Source organism: Chiloscyllium plagiosum, unplaced genomic scaffold (assembly GCF_037043375.1).
Source record: "Chiloscyllium plagiosum isolate Xiang-an unplaced genomic scaffold, Cpla_swu_hap1 HiC_scaffold_11, whole genome shotgun sequence".
Taxonomy (NCBI): Eukaryota; Metazoa; Chordata; class Chondrichthyes; order Orectolobiformes; family Hemiscylliidae; genus Chiloscyllium; species Chiloscyllium plagiosum.
Genome location: NW_028270149.1, coordinates 79,119,375 through 79,134,895, shown reverse-complemented (window position 1 = coordinate 79,134,895; position 15,521 = coordinate 79,119,375). Strand labels below are relative to the sequence as shown.

Here is a 15,521-nt window from a genome sequence, read left to right as displayed (position 1 = left end):
CCCCATGGTTTGCCTTCCCATCCATTTCTGTGTCATCCACAAAATCAGCAACAGTGCATTCACGTCCCTCAGCCAAGTCATTGACATATTTTGCAAAAGCTGTGGCCCCAGCACTGATCACTGTGGCACTCCACTAGTTGCAGGTTGCATCCTGAAAATACTCCTATTCCCAATTCTCAAACTGCATAGCAATAAAATAGCATTTTGCACAAATGTAATGTTTTCCTTTGAATAACTGTACTGCATATTGTGTCCAAAGCCTTAGTGTGGAGGTAGAGTGGCTTTGTTCCTGGCCTAGTAACCCCAAAGTTTACACTAATTTTTGGCAACATGAGTTTAAATCCAACCGCAGCAGCTGGGAATTATAAATTCGGTTTATAGGATCAAAGCTGGAATTAAAATGTTATTGGATGCTAGCAAATGTTGTACAATACCCATCTGTTTCATTCATTCATTTCCTTTGTGGATGGGAACTTGTTATCCTAATTCAGTCTTGCCTTTAAGGGACACAATGGCAATCGGGGATGGGCAATAATTACTGGCCCTGTCAGTGACACTGTTGCTTTGGGAATTCATGAATATGAGTCACAGGGTCAGAGACATGGACAGACCCTTCGGTCCAACTTGTCCATGTCGACCAGATATCCTAACCTAATCTAGCCCCATTTGCCACCACTTGGCCCATATCCCTCTAAACCCTTCCAACTCATAGACCCATCCAGATACCTTTTAAACGCTGTAATTGTACCAGCCCCCACCATTTCCTCTGGCAGCTCATTCCATATACACAACACCCTTTGTGTGAAAAGATTGCCCCTTAGATTCCTTTAATATCTTCCCTCTCACCCTAAACCTATGCCATCTAGGTCTGGACTCCCCCACCCCACAGAAAAGACCTTGTCTATTTACCCTATCCAGCTCCTCATGATCTTATAAACTTCTATATGGTAACCCCTCAGCCTCCAATGCTCCAGGGAAAACAGCAGATTCAGCCTCTCCCTATAGCTCAAATCCTCCAGGCAGCATTGTTATAAATCTTTTCTGAACCCTTTCAAGTTTCGCAACATCTTTCCGATAGGAAGGAGACCAGAATTGCATGCAATATTCCAACAGTGGCCTAACCAATGACCTGTACAGCTGCAACATGACCTCCCAACTCCTGTACTCAATACTCTGACCAATAAAAGAAAGCATACCAAACGCCTTCTTCACTATCCTATCTACCTGTGACTCCACTTGCAAGGAGCTATGAACCTGCACTCCAAGGTCTCTTTGTTCATCAACACTCCCCAGGACCTTACCATTAAGTGTATAAGTCCTGCTAAGCTTTGCTTTTCCAAAATGCAGCACCTTGCATTTATCTAAATTAAACTCCATCTGCCACACCTCAGCCCATTGGCCCATCTGATCAAGATCCCATTGTAATCTGAGGTAATCTTCTTCGTTGTCCACTACACCTCCAATTTTGGTGTCACCTGCAAACTTACTAACCATACCTCCTATGTTCACATCCAAATCATTTATATAAATGAAGAAAAATAGTGGACCCAGCACCGATCCTTGTGGCACTCCACTGGTCACAGGCCTCCAGTCTGAAAAACATCCCTCCACCACCAACCTCTGTCTTCCCAATACCCTCCAAAACTGAATAACCTCCAGGAACGCAGCTGAGTCATGTGTGCCTGCTTCAAGACTGTTTCTGTGCTTGATACAGTGCAGCTCCCCACACCTAACCTTAAACTGGTTTTGATCCTTTGAGGACTGTTAACTGGTTTATTTTTGTTTTATGAACCCCAGGGTTGTGCTATCAAGTCCCCAACATCAATGATTGATCATATTTGTATTGATCACTGAACAGTGGATCTGGATACTTTCATAACACAGTGAGGTGATCTTCCTGGCATTGCTCCTGGATATTCCTGAAACTAGCATTTCCACATAAGACTCTCTTGGTGTCCCCACATAACTGTGATCGAACCCTTCAAGACTGGAAGATTCATAATGGCAAGATAACTTGTCGGAATTCTTTGAGATGATGCTTCAACGTTAAGATGAAGCAATGAGAAACACAAGCTTGTCCCTTTAACACTACAGCTCCCAATGGAACCAATGTCTCACACGTCCCCAGTTTCCTTTCTTGGGCTGACCTTAATGCAGCAGGAAACGACTGACTTTCTTTGTTGGTGTGACACGCTTCTGCACAGCGACAGAAATCAGCTTAGAAAGACAGACAGCGAGAGTGAAAAAGAGATAAAGATAGCAAGAGAGAAAGAAGGTGAGGGAGATTGTAAAAAAGATGGAGAGAGAAATCAAGAGATAGAACTGGAGATCTGACGAGAGAGAGAGGGAGAGGGAAATATAGATGAAGAAAGGAGAGCGGAGGATGCCTGCAAAGTATTTCCAACCAATGAACAGAAGTTTCAACCTTGACTAAGAGGTAAATGGGCAAAATGAATTGTCACCCACTTGGCCTGATTTTGTTTTGCATTGAAGAGAAATGGCATGAGGCATATAACAGGCAACGGATCAGGGGTAAATGTAAATGTAGGGGTAGGGGTATGGGTGGGTGCGCTTCGGCGGGGCGGTGTGGACTTGTTGGGCCGAAGGGCCTGTTTCCACATTGTAAGTAATCTAATCTAATCTAATCTAATCTAATATTGCCTATTGTACACTTGTGTTGACCATGATAATAGTGAGTGTTATTTCTACAAATGAATTGGGACAAAGTAATATGTAAATGTCAAAATGACTGTATATGAATCACTTTGAAACAGCATAATGCAAACAACAGTTTCAAGTCATGGTTGTTTACAGGCAGATCTTTTGGCCCTCATTCCTGTGTCACACTCACTTGGCAAGTCACCCTGAGTGAAATGTTCACAGGGAAACCGAGCCAAAGCTAGCATTGCTTTCTTGAAGTTTAGGTCATTGTTTCACATACTGTGGTGGCTGTGACCCCCAGTGGGATCGTGAGATTAGACTTTCGAGTTGGGCAACTGAGACAGCAATGGTTGCCCCTGGATCTTGGACTGCTCTGTGACATTTTTGAGGACCCTTTAAATCCTTGGTTTTTTTTTGACACCTGAAATAACTCCACAGAGGCCAGTATCCTGTTACCAAGTCACCCTTTATTTACGTGGAAAGTCCTTGACACTGATCCAGCTCCCTCAGAGCCAGGTCTCAGAGTGAACAGAACATTTGACACTCATCACTCATCATTTATTTATGTTTTTCTTTTTCTTTTTTTACCTTCCACACTACCGCCCAACAGCAGTAGTGCTTAATTTTCCCTCCGCACCCATGTTGTGTGTGTGCAGGTGTGAGACACAGTGAAATCCTTGGTTTTTAATCTGTTGATGGGAGAAGTCTAATGGGCTGTTCTCTGAAGCGCGATGGATGCATATGAAAAGCCAATTAAAAGGTAGTCATTGTTTTTTTTTGTTGCAGCAACTCTACCTTTTCATCAGGGAGCCCGACTCATTTGTCAAGTAACACTCCTCCATACCTTGTGTATTCAGACAGCAGCAGCCAAACGCTCTACTTCTCTGACATTGCAAATCAGTCTACATTTGAGAGAAAATATGTACAGCAATTTTAAATGCATATATTCCTGCTTTCTATAAGTTTCTTGAGTAGAGAGTGTGGTGCTGGAAAAGGTTGGGCACCATCCAGGGGGCAGGAGAATCGACACTTTAGGCAAAGGCACTTCATCAGGAATCAATATTTTCTGCTGTATGTAACTAAATCCCCATTGTGGGGTCTATCATAAAATCTGTTTCTGTATGTACAATTGCAGTCATTCGTACTAAATGTTCTGTACATGTCACATGCAGATTTGATGCAGCTAAGAATTATAGTGTGTTATAAAGATTTAATTATGCATGAGTTCAATTTATTATTGAGATTGGTCGAGAAGTCAAGTCTTAGTTGAGGTTTTATTGCAGGCACGTATTTGCTACAAGTATTCAAGCTGTGCATTGGCTAATCTGTCTAAGGGTTCCCCTTCCTCTGCTCAACAACTGTTGTATTCCCATTGTACACCCTGGGGTTACTCTCTGGAGTTCAAACAGGTTCAGCTGGGATGCTGAACAGAGTCGGTTTGGCAATTAGCTTAAAGAGGTTTGGCCACATTAGGAACAGGTTCATTGGTAAATTGCTGCCATCTGCTGCTGCCATTCTTTGAGCGGTGATACTTACTTTGTATATTATTGTCTCCATCTAGTGGAAACTTTTATTTCTACACTTTACTCTTCAAAGCAGGTCAAATCTGGTTTTAGGTGAGATTAGATTAGATTAGATTCCCTACAGTGTGGAAACAGGCCCTCTGGCCTAACCAGTCCAATCCGACCCTTCGAAGAGTAACCCAACCAGACTCATTTCCCTCTGAATATGCACCTAACACTATGGGCAATTTAGCATGGCCAATTCACCAGACCTGCACATCTTTTGGACTGTGGGAGGAAACCAGAGGAAACTGTCGGAGGAAACCCACACAGCCACAGGGAGAACATGCAAATTCCACACAGTCACCCAAGGCTGGAATCGAACCTGGGAGCCTGGAGCTGTGAGGCAGCAGTGCTAACCACTGAGCCACCGTGCTGCACAAAGAACAAGAGCAGCATTTCAACAATGTCACACTTTAACCCATGACTCGAGCTGCTGAACGCAACATTGGTACAGAAATGCTTCCATTTATAAAGTAGATAGGCAGGAGGCTGGAAGTACACAGCAAGCCAGGCAGTATCAGGAGGTGCAAAAGTCAACATTTCAGGTGTAACCCTTCTTCAGGACTGGGGGTGGGTGTGGGGGGAGCTGCAGATAAAGGGAGAGAGGGCCAGCGTGGTGAAGTGGGGATAGGTGAAGAGAAGTAGAGTTTGCGACCTGTTTGGTCAATGGGAGGAATGGACCCGGTTGGTTGCAGAGAGCAGTGGAAGGGAGAGGGGTGGGGCTGGGAAGGGAGTCGGGGGATGGGAAGGGAGGTTATTTGAAATTAGAGAACTCAATGTTCAGCCCTCCGGGCCATAGGTTGCCCAGATGGGAGATAAGGTGTTGTTCCTCCAATAGGAGTTGTGGTTTGTTTTGGCAATGGAGGAGGCTAAGGATGGTCATTTCAGAAAGGGAGAGGTTGGGGGAACTGAAATGGGTGGTGACAGGGAGGTCCAGTTGGCCTCTGTGGGCCCAGCTGCGATTCTCTGTGAACCGTTCCCTAAGTTTACGTTCGGTCTCCCCGATGTAGAGAAGACCACATCGGGAGCACCTGATGCAGTAAACAAGGTTGGAAGAGAGGCAGGTGAACCTCTATCTCATCTGTAAGGACTGATTAGGGCCCTGAATGGAGGAGAGGGGGGTGTTGTACTAGCAGGTTTTGTATCTTTTCTGGTTGCACGGGAAGGTACCTGGGAGTTCAGTGGCAGGGGTGGCACGAATGAAGGACTGTTGGAGGGAATGGTCCTTGCAGAAGGCACAGAGGTGTGGGGAGTGGAAGATGTTCTTGGTGATGGGGTCTGGTTGGGGTTGGTGCAAGTATTTGAGAATGATGGATTGGATGCGGAGATGGGTGGGTTGGTAGGTGAGGACAAAGGGGACCCTATCTTTATTGCGTTGAGAGGGGGATGGTTTCGGGTGGTGGAGTGGGGAATGGAGGTGACCTCTCATGACCTTCGAATGTCAAAGAGCACCTGACAGCCAAAGAGGTATTTCCTGCAATGTGGCAACTGTTGTAATGTCAGAATGAAACATCAGGTGTCGTGCCTCCTCCTACCCATTCAGCCTTGACTCTTGACTAAGCTGCCCTCTGCAACTTCAGTGAACGCTCTCAGGGATTTGGGTGGTTAGCATTGCTGCGTCAAAGCACCAGGAACCTAGGTTCAATTCCAGGCTTGGGTGACGGTCTCTGTGCAGTTTGCACATTCTTCCTGTGTCTACATGGGTTTCCTTTCACAGTTTCCTCACAAAGGTGTGCAGGTTAGGTGAATTGGTCATGCTAAACTGCCCTGTAGTATCCAGGGATGTGCAGGATAGATGGATTAGCCATGACAAATGCGGAGTTATGGGGATTGAGTGGGATGCTCTTCAGGGTGTCGGTGTAGACTCAATGGGCTGAATGGCCTCTATCTGTACTGTGAGGGTCCTATTCTACTTTGCGCCCACTCTACTGGAAGTAATCTGATGGAGAACATTGCCTAGCTGTTGTAACAGTCATCAGAGCTTCATCCCAATGGAGTCAATCAAATGAACATGTGTGAGTCTATCATGAGCAGCTGATCTAGCCCTCCAGGTTTCTGGATTGGTGCTCAAAGTCAAATTTCACCCCACTCCTGAAATCTCAACAGGTCTTCCCAAAGGACAGTGAACCTCTGAGGGCAAATAATGCTTGGTGTCCAAGATTACTCTCTGCTAATGGATTTACAAGTCTGGGGTCTGGTCCTAACTAATACAAATACCCATTGAATTGATGTTTGATAGTCATTTTAAAAGCTCTGCTTCATACCCTGAAATGTAGTTTATTTGCAAAATAATTACTGTTCGTTCTTGGTGCTTATCCTCACAACCAAGTGTTCTAAGATGTAGTGTCTTCCCCAGAGCTGAAATGCCCTCAGTTCTATATTGGGATTAAAATTCAATGCATATTCGAAATGTGACCAAATGTAGTATGTGGTGCAAATATAATTCTCTTCTATTTATAGTCAACTGAATCACACAAGGTAACAGGGACAGGTCTTTAGCAAGGCCCCATATTCTCCCCACTGCTTTTCCTCTTAGCTATTGATTTCACCTTGAAATCAATAGCTAAGAGGAAAAGTATGGGGACTTATATAGATTTCATTGCTTTCCTGTATTGGGCATTTGTTCCAAAACGTGGCCACGAGAATGGTCCATGCATCAATGATATGCTGACTGCACAGCAACACGCATTCCCCACATCACGCACTCAGCCCCACTCCCCAACCGTCATAAGCACCTGGCAACAGGACATTGAGAATGCTGACCATCTCCCCATCCTAGGAATGAATATTTCCAGGGAGGCAATGTAGAGATTGAGGACCACACATGAAAGGACAAAGAAGCATTGGTCTTCCAGGGCCCTTGTGTAATCCGAGCATTCAACACCATCAACACGGGTATGAAGCTGCCACTCTGTATATCCACAATAGTATCAACTGTTATCTATGCTAGTGAGACACAAAAAAGGATGGCAAAGGTTGGACATTTTCATGAGCACTATCTAGAAAAGACACTGAGTATCACATAGAGACAACATATAGAAAGAATATTATTCAGCTGGAGAGGGTTCAGAAAAGATTTACCAGGTCATTGCTGAGAATGGAGGGCTTGAGTTGTAAGAAGAGGCAGGATAAGCCGGGATGTTTTTCCTACTGGAGCGGAGGAGGTTGAGGGCTGACCTTATGGAGGTTTATAAAATTATGAGGGGCATAAATATGGTGAATGGTCACTGTCTTTTCCCGAGGATGAGAGATTTCAAGACTAGGGGGCACAGATGAGAGGGGAAAGATATAACAAAAACACAAAAGCATTTTTTCTTGACACAGAGGAAGTGGTGGATGCAGTTACAGTTACAATCGTTAACATTTGGATAAGTTCATGAATAGGAAAGGTTTGGAGGGAATATGGGCCAAGCGCAGGCAGGTGGGATTAGTTTAGTTTGGGAACATATGTGGACTGAAGGTTTTGTGTCTGTGCTGTGTGAATCTATGACTCCTTAACATCACCTGCAAAGATGTGCTGCAGAGAGCTGGTCAGAAGCACCTGTGGATCATTGTGACAGGGAGACCATATTTCACATGTATGCCCAACCAGAGTGACGGGAGAATGGACATGGTCAGATCGAAGAGAATGCTGAACCTGGGCAAAACGTGAATGGGTGGGTGGGTGCCTGAGTCAGTGAGCTGGGGAGGAAGCTGTGAAAGCTAGGGTGGTGAGATGGTTGAGTTTGGTTGGGTTGCAGGATCGGGGGGGTCATTGAGTGTTCAGGTGCTTGTCGATCCAGCTCAGAGCAGTCAGATGGCTGAGGGGGTAATCTTCTCAGGTTACGTTGGGAATAGTTGGGTGCTCAGGGATGTAGTTGGATGATCCCCAGGGAATTGAGTGACTGACAGATAATCTCGTGACCAGCAGGTAATCAGTGATCAATGGGTAGTCATTTGGTTGAGGGGTAGTTGGGTCAGGTCAGGAGGTAGTTTAGCCATCAAGGAGGGTAAAGAGGTCACGGGCTGTTGGGTGGTTGTTGGTTCAGGTCAGGTCGGTCAAGTAATGTTGGCGGGGGGGGGGGTTGTGTAGTCAAAGTTAGTTGGATAGTTGAGGGGGTAATTGGGTCAGTTTGGGATTGTGTTGAGAGACCATTGAGGGGTTAGCCAGGTCAGATTAGTGGTGGTAATCCATTGGTGGGGGTGGAAGTTAGCAGTTAGACATGGTCAGGGGTGGATTTTTATGGATGGGGTGGTTCCGTTTTGGAGTTACACAGCTGTCAGACTGGACACGAAACTGTTTGACATATCCAGGGTAGCCATGCAGATCAATGCCAAATATCTAGCCCACATCTCTACTGAAGTGGCAGCACAGTGATATGGTGGTTAGCACAGCTGCTTCAAAATGCCACGGACTTGGGTTCAATTCCAGCCTTGAGTGACTGTCTGTGTGGAGTTTGAATGTTCTCCCCATGTATGCGTGGTTTCTCTCCAGGTGCTCCTGTTTCCTCCCACAGTTCAAAGATGTCCAGGTTGTCTGGATTGGCTGCGCTAAATTACCCGTCGTGTCCAGGGATGTGCAGGCTGGGTAGATTGGCCGTGCTAAATTACCCATCGTGTCCAGGGACGTGCAGACTGGGTGGGTTAGCCATGGGTAAATATGGGTTTATGGGAGGAATGTCTGGGTAGGATGCTCTTCAGAGGGTGAGTGCAGACTTGATGGGCCGAATGGCCACTTTCCATACTCTGGCAGTTCAATGATTCTGAGCTCAGGGTCAGAGTCATTAGTGAAGGATCCCAGGAAATTGGAAGTTTGAAATTCCTGGAAATTCCCACATATGTTTGTGTCAGACTTTCTCAGAAAATCCAGAGATCGGAAGGTTTGGGGTTCATATGCTCACCTTAAATTTACATTTACCGCTAACTTTTCTAAATTGGCCTACAGCCAACAAGTTATGAAATATGTCAGTCATATCCAAAAAATTAAGAATGGCTGTATTGGAGATCTTTACGTGCTCATGAACAAAATTGTTGAACAGTGATATTCTGAATCTAAAAACTTGAGGAATTTCAATTGTAACAAGATTCCAATTAGATTCACTTTCATGAATAACAGCCTTCTGTTTATACAGAGTCATAGAGTCATAGAGATGTACAGCACGGAAACAGACCCTTTGGTCCAACACGTCCATGCTGACCAGATATCCCAACCCAATCTAGTCCCACCTGCCAGCGCCTGACCCTCTAATCCCATTTGCCAGCACTTGGTCCATAACCCTCTAAACCCTTCCTATTCATATACCCATCCGATACCTTTTAAATTATGTAATTGTATTAGCCTCCACCATTTCCTCTGGCAGCTCATTCCAAACACGCACCACCCACTGCGTGAAAAAGTTGTCCCTTAAGTCCCTTTTAGATCATTCCCCTCTCACCCTAAACCTATGTCCTCTAGTTCACAGATTTGGTCATTTTCTGCCCATCCCACAAATCAGAAGATCATATTTTGATTTGACATAGACTGAGGACACACTGTAGAACAAAAGCCAGGCTGATAATTATCGACCTGAACCCAGCTCAAACAGACCTTATTTAATCCTACAGTATTGGGCAAAAGTTAAGATAATGCTTTAAGTGAAATTATCAGGCAGAGGAACAATGAAATATAACATTAGGAAGTGAACAGTAAAATACCAATCTTTCTGATTACCCTCATTGTCTGGCTATTTATTTAACAGTGACTAAATGTGGTAACAGCTTCACCCTAGTAACAAAAAAAATAGTGCACCAGAACAAAGGGTTATTAAAATGGTTGGTAATCTTCATAATGAACAAAAGCTTAATACAAAAGCACTTCTTATAGACATAGAAGTAACCAGTAAAAATAAGTTTCAACATACTAGGAATTCAGGAGCAACCTTATATCTGAGTAATATCTGAGAATTCCCAGTCACTTAAAACATGCATCATTCCATTAAAAAAATCTACAGTTTTAACCTTTAAAGACAATTATATCATTACCATAATGCTGTATTTCTAATATATGTAGATTTAATCAAGAGCTGCACACTTTCTGGTGCCTTAATATCAATGGAGATTGAAGATTAAAATGCAATGGCAATCAACAGCAAGGCAGTGAGGTTGGGAGGACAATGGTGACTCCATTTAATCCAACATCTCACGAATTCTTCACATCAGTATCCCGCATGTCGTTGTTCCTGTGGGAGAAGGAGCTGATCCTGGTCGATGAGTTTCTCCGGTTGTACAGTTTAATGGATCCACTCTGAGCCATATCAGTAAGCTGGACCTGGAAGTGATCTTCCATGAAATAGTAAATAAAAGGGTTGATGCAGCTATTAGCAAAACCAAGGCAAATTACAATTGGCATTGCAGTGTCGATCGCAGTGATGGTTCGACAATTGGTAATGAAATTCATCTTTGACAATGCGTCGAGGAAGGTTAATACATGAAATGGCAACCAGCAGATGAAAAAAGCCAACACTACTGCAAACACCATCCACAATGCTTTGTCTCGCTTACGTTTGTTCTTCTCTCGTACGTCCATTCTCATCAAATGATAGGCAACAGAACCATAGCATGCGCTTATTACTGTGAAGGGAATGAAGAAGCCCAAAGTATTTTTCATCAAAGACATGGCCGCAGACCAGTGATCGGAGTTCTCGGGGGGGTAAACCATTGCACACACCGTATTTCCCAAATTCTCCAAATAGTGGGCACGCAGGAAGTAAATGGCTGGAAAGGTTGCAACCAAAGCCAAAGTCCATACAAGGATTATGACACAGCGAGCTTGACATAGAGATTTTTCAGACTGGGATCCAAAAGGATGGAGTATTACCATATAACGATCAAAACTCATGCATGTGATGAAATATATACTGGCGTACAAATTCAGGGACACAAGCGAGCTGCATATTTTACACATCACTGACCCAAAATGCCAACTATACCCAGTAGCATAATAGACCGCCCAAATGGGAAGGGTCGATAAAAACACCAGGTCGGCAATTGATAAATTGATAATGTAAATATTAGAAACAGTTTTCAAATGAGAGCGATGACATAGGACGGCAATCACCACACTGTTTCCAATAAATCCCAAGATAAAGATGATACTGTAGACAGCAGGGATGACATTGGAAATAAATTGGGATGGTACAACAACATTGCATGATTGCCCAGATGCGTTCTGTACAGAAGGTGTCATAAACTGTGAATAAGTTGTATCATTAGAAATGTCTGTGATATAGTCAGCAGGGAGGGTAGAACGCATTGTGTCCATCTTTGTTGAGGCAAGATCTTGGCTGGTAGTGTTTTTCATTGGCTGTTGTACCTATGAAACATTCAAAGCCACACTCTTAATACAAGGGGAGACGATTTTAAAAAAGTCTCTGTTCTACTTTCGTAAACATTTGTAACAACACTTCTGAATAATATCTGGATTTGCAATGCACTGAACAATGCATAAGTTATTATTCATTCAAGTGATCTTTTTGTGAAACTCACTTGATCAAATTAAGAATAGGATTTTAGCAAAAAGCTAAACACAGGTACAAATCTGTTATTCCAATTCATGTTCACATTCATATTTTCACTGAAACGTACGAGGACAGGAACATGCCTGAGCAGCTACCAGCAGTAACAGTGATACAAGCCAATGGATAGACAGATAATAGAATTTTTGTTTCTTTCGTAATATTTGTTTTGGAGATTCCTGCATATTTAAATAAGTCGAGTAGGAAGTCATTTTTTGGTATTATTAGTTTATCAGGAACAAACACTATAACTTTTTGGAGCTTTTGTACCAAATTTTATAGTAACAGGAATCGAGCCTGTTCCGCCGTTCAGTGGGTTAAACTGTGGTCTAAACAATTCTGTGTGCCTGGCCTTAGCCCATATCCTTTCATACCTTTGCTTCACAAGAATTTATCAATCTCAGATTTAAAATTATCAAGGGATCTAGCATCAACTGTTATCTGTGGAAGACACTCCCAAACAAATATCAGCCTTTGTGTGTAGAAATTTTTCCTAACATCTCTCCTGACAGTCTAGCCCTAATGTTTAATTTTTAGACCCCCTAGTTCTAGAATCCCCAACTAGTGGAAATAATTTATCCCCATCTACCCTTTTTTTCTTAATATATTGAAGATTTTGATCAGATCACTCCTTAACCTTCTCAATTCTAGAGAAAACAGGCCTTATTTAAATAATCACTCCTCATAACTTAATCCCTGAAGTCTTGGTATCATTCTTGTAAACCTATGTTATAATCCCTCCAAGGCAAATATATCCTTCCTAAAGATATAACGCCCAGATCTGCTCACAGTATTCCATGCAAGATCTAACCAGGGTTTTGTATATCTGTCAATGCAGTGGGTAATCCTAGCTGCATAGAGCACTGAGATCTGAAATGGAGGAGCTGTATCCCTGGACAGATCATATTTAATATCATGAGAGGAACCACACCATTTAATCTGAAAAATACAACTCACATTATTCATATCATTGCTAACTTTCTTCAATTGTCCCTGGCTCTCCTAAATTCTTGATAATTTTATTCTTAATTGCGAAAAGAGTTTTCCCTGAACGAAAGTTAAAGTCACCATAACCTGAGAGGATTGCTCTGTCATTAGAGAGTGAGTTTTTACATGAGGGTCACCATGCCGCAGAGAAGGTTGACAAGGAAGGAGCTTCATGGTAACCTCAGCCAGTGAAGGAAGTGAACCTGCACTGTAGGCATCACCCTGCATGACCAACCAAATGTCCAGCCTACTGTTGACTAATGGACTGACTGGTCAATTGATTCTTCACATCTGTTCTTAACAGAGGACTCACATTCTCACACCTTTACCATGTATGTATTTCTAAGGGGGTTTTAAGTTGTAGTCTGAAGCTCAACTCCCCCCCCCCCGACTCAACATCACTATCAACGCTGCAGCCAACATGGTTTATCAACATTTGATTTCTGCTAATATTACCAAATCCAATTTATTTGCATCAGTTAGTCCTGGAAACATATGCTCCCATTCCAGCCGTACTTTGTAAAAATCCATCTAAATTGTTTATTAAAGATCTCCGCCTCACCAAACCTCCTCATTTAGACTCTGTCCATCATCCCTGCATGGTCATGTACTTTTATTTTTATTTTATATTGCTAAATGCCTTAGGTATTTCCTTCTTTATTATCTGCTGCACTTTGTTCAAAGTCTCTTCTGGCACATTGAATTTCTGATTCTCCTCTTCGTGGCATTTTTTTACATTTCTCAGGATTGGGAGTTCGCACTCTGCTTGTCTTCAAATCCGAACCCCAGGGAAGTTGTACCACACTGACATCACATTTACAACAAAATTCCAAATTGCACAGATTGTCATCATCACAACTCAGCTACACTTTTCACAGGATAAGGAAAGGATACATTAAACAAAAATCCTGCCAATTCCAAATATATAATCTCAGAATATCCTGATATCCCATATATCAGAAACTTTGTTTATCACAATCTAACATATTTAAATAGCAAATGAACATACTCATGAATTGACAGTCTCAAGCATCAGTTAAAATATTCAATCCCATTGAACAGAAGGAGAATTAGAGTCAGCACAACTCAGTATCTGATTCCCTTAAAGACACAAGTCAGATTCATGCAAAATGCTCTCATCACTATTTCTCTCTGTAAATGCCGTCTAGTTTGATGAGTGATTCCAGCATTTTCTGCTTTTCTGATGTTGTGAATGTTGATGAATGTTATGTACGTATTTTCAGATTTCCTGTCAAATTACTGTGCCTCATCAAGGTATTCCTTTTAGAAACGTGTATTAATAAATGAATGGCTGATCTAAAATATGCAGTTACAAATATTTATTTTCCTTAATCTATTTGTCTCAAATTTCATGCCTGAAATATTTATCTTAAATTCTTGAGTAAGATTGCATCCAAAATCAAGAACAGCTTCAAAAAATATAAGCATCACTTTAACTTACCAGCAACTGGGAGCCTGGAGAAGAATCGAAGTTTTAGCCTGGCTTTGGTTGCTAAGTCTTTTAATGTCATCCTTTATATTCTCACGACAGAAATCACATGGTGTCCAGATGGAATTGTGCGAAACATGGGACAGGAACTTTGGCAGCACTTATTCTGACAGGAAAAATAACTTGAGTCATGTCATGTTCCTCTTGGGGCCTTCCCTTGTGGCAAGGGAAGAATTTAGAATTTCCAAAAAAAAATTGGTTGTACTCATTAAAAAACTGTCTGTCTTAGCCTTGTATAGACTTAATGACCCAGCCTTGATGCCCTCTGCAGTAATGCAATCCCACAGATGCAGTAGTCTCTACAAATCTGTTTTAAATGGCAACCCCTTATTCTGGGATTATGCCCTCTGATCCTACACTCACCAACAAGGGGAAACAATATGCCAAGTGTCCTAAGAATCTTATATATTTCAATAAGGTCTCTGCTCATTCTTCTAAACTCCAGTGAGTACAGATCCACCCACTACTCAACCAATTCTCATAAGACAGTCCCTCCATAGCCAGGATGAATTTCCTTTTTTTCACACTCCATTCCACTTGAAGTAAAGGCCAATATTCCAATTGCTTTCCCTATACCTGCTGAACATGGATGCTAGCTTTTTGTGATTTATGCAAGAGAACCCCCAAGTCCCTCTGCTCCATGTCTTTCTGCAACCTTTCCTAAATTAAATAATCTTCAGCTTGATTATAATATCATACTTTACATTATATTCATCCTGCTAAAATGCATAAAACCACATTTTCCCACATTATATGCCACCTCTCAAGTTTTGTCCACTTACTTAACACCACTACATCCCTTTGCAAACCATCACCCACAACAACCTGCCATCCCACCTATTTTTGTGTTGTCTGCAAACTTAGCTACAGTGTATTCACTTTCCTTATCCAAGTCCTGAATGTGCCTTGTAAGTGCTTATGGCACAAGCACTGATCCCTATGGCACTAATTACAGGTTGCCATCTTGAAAATGAACCAATATGACGACTGTCTCATAGTTATTAGTCAATCCTTTATCTATGCTCAAAACATCAACTCTCCTGCTCCTCGGATGCTGCCTGACCGGCTGTGCTTTTCCGGTGCCACATTTTTTGACTCTGGTATCCAGCATCTGCAGTCCTCATTTTCTCCTAATCCTCTATTCATGTCAGTTCTGACATTGGATGGATCAATTGGATTCTGTACAGATTATAGAAAGATGAATGCAGTCACAAAGTCGATTTTGTACCCAATTCCATGGTCAGAGCCCTGTATTGATAAGATCAG

The 15,521-nt window shown here is 42.6% G+C and overlaps 1 protein-coding gene across 1 annotated transcript; it reads right to left on the bottom strand.

Moving 5' to 3' along the window:
* Nucleotides 1-3,110: 3,110 nt before the first annotated feature.
* On the bottom strand, nucleotides 3,111-14,308 carry agtr2 (angiotensin II receptor, type 2). The gene is made up of 2 exons (XM_043705230.2): nucleotides 14,208-14,308; nucleotides 3,111-11,556 (listed from the first exon to the last, which is right to left on the bottom strand). The coding sequence occupies exon 2, from the start codon at nucleotides 11,542-11,544 to the stop codon at nucleotides 10,384-10,386; it is 1,161 nt and encodes a 386-aa protein (XP_043561165.1). The 5' UTR covers nucleotides 11,545-11,556; nucleotides 14,208-14,308; the 3' UTR covers nucleotides 3,111-10,383.
* Nucleotides 14,309-15,521: the final 1,213 nt, after the last annotated feature.

Excerpts from the sequence above, each read along its gene's own strand:
- agtr2 (XM_043705230.2), bottom strand. The coding sequence starts at position 11,544 with ATGAAAAACACTACCAGCCAAGATCTTGCCTCAACAAAGATGGACACA.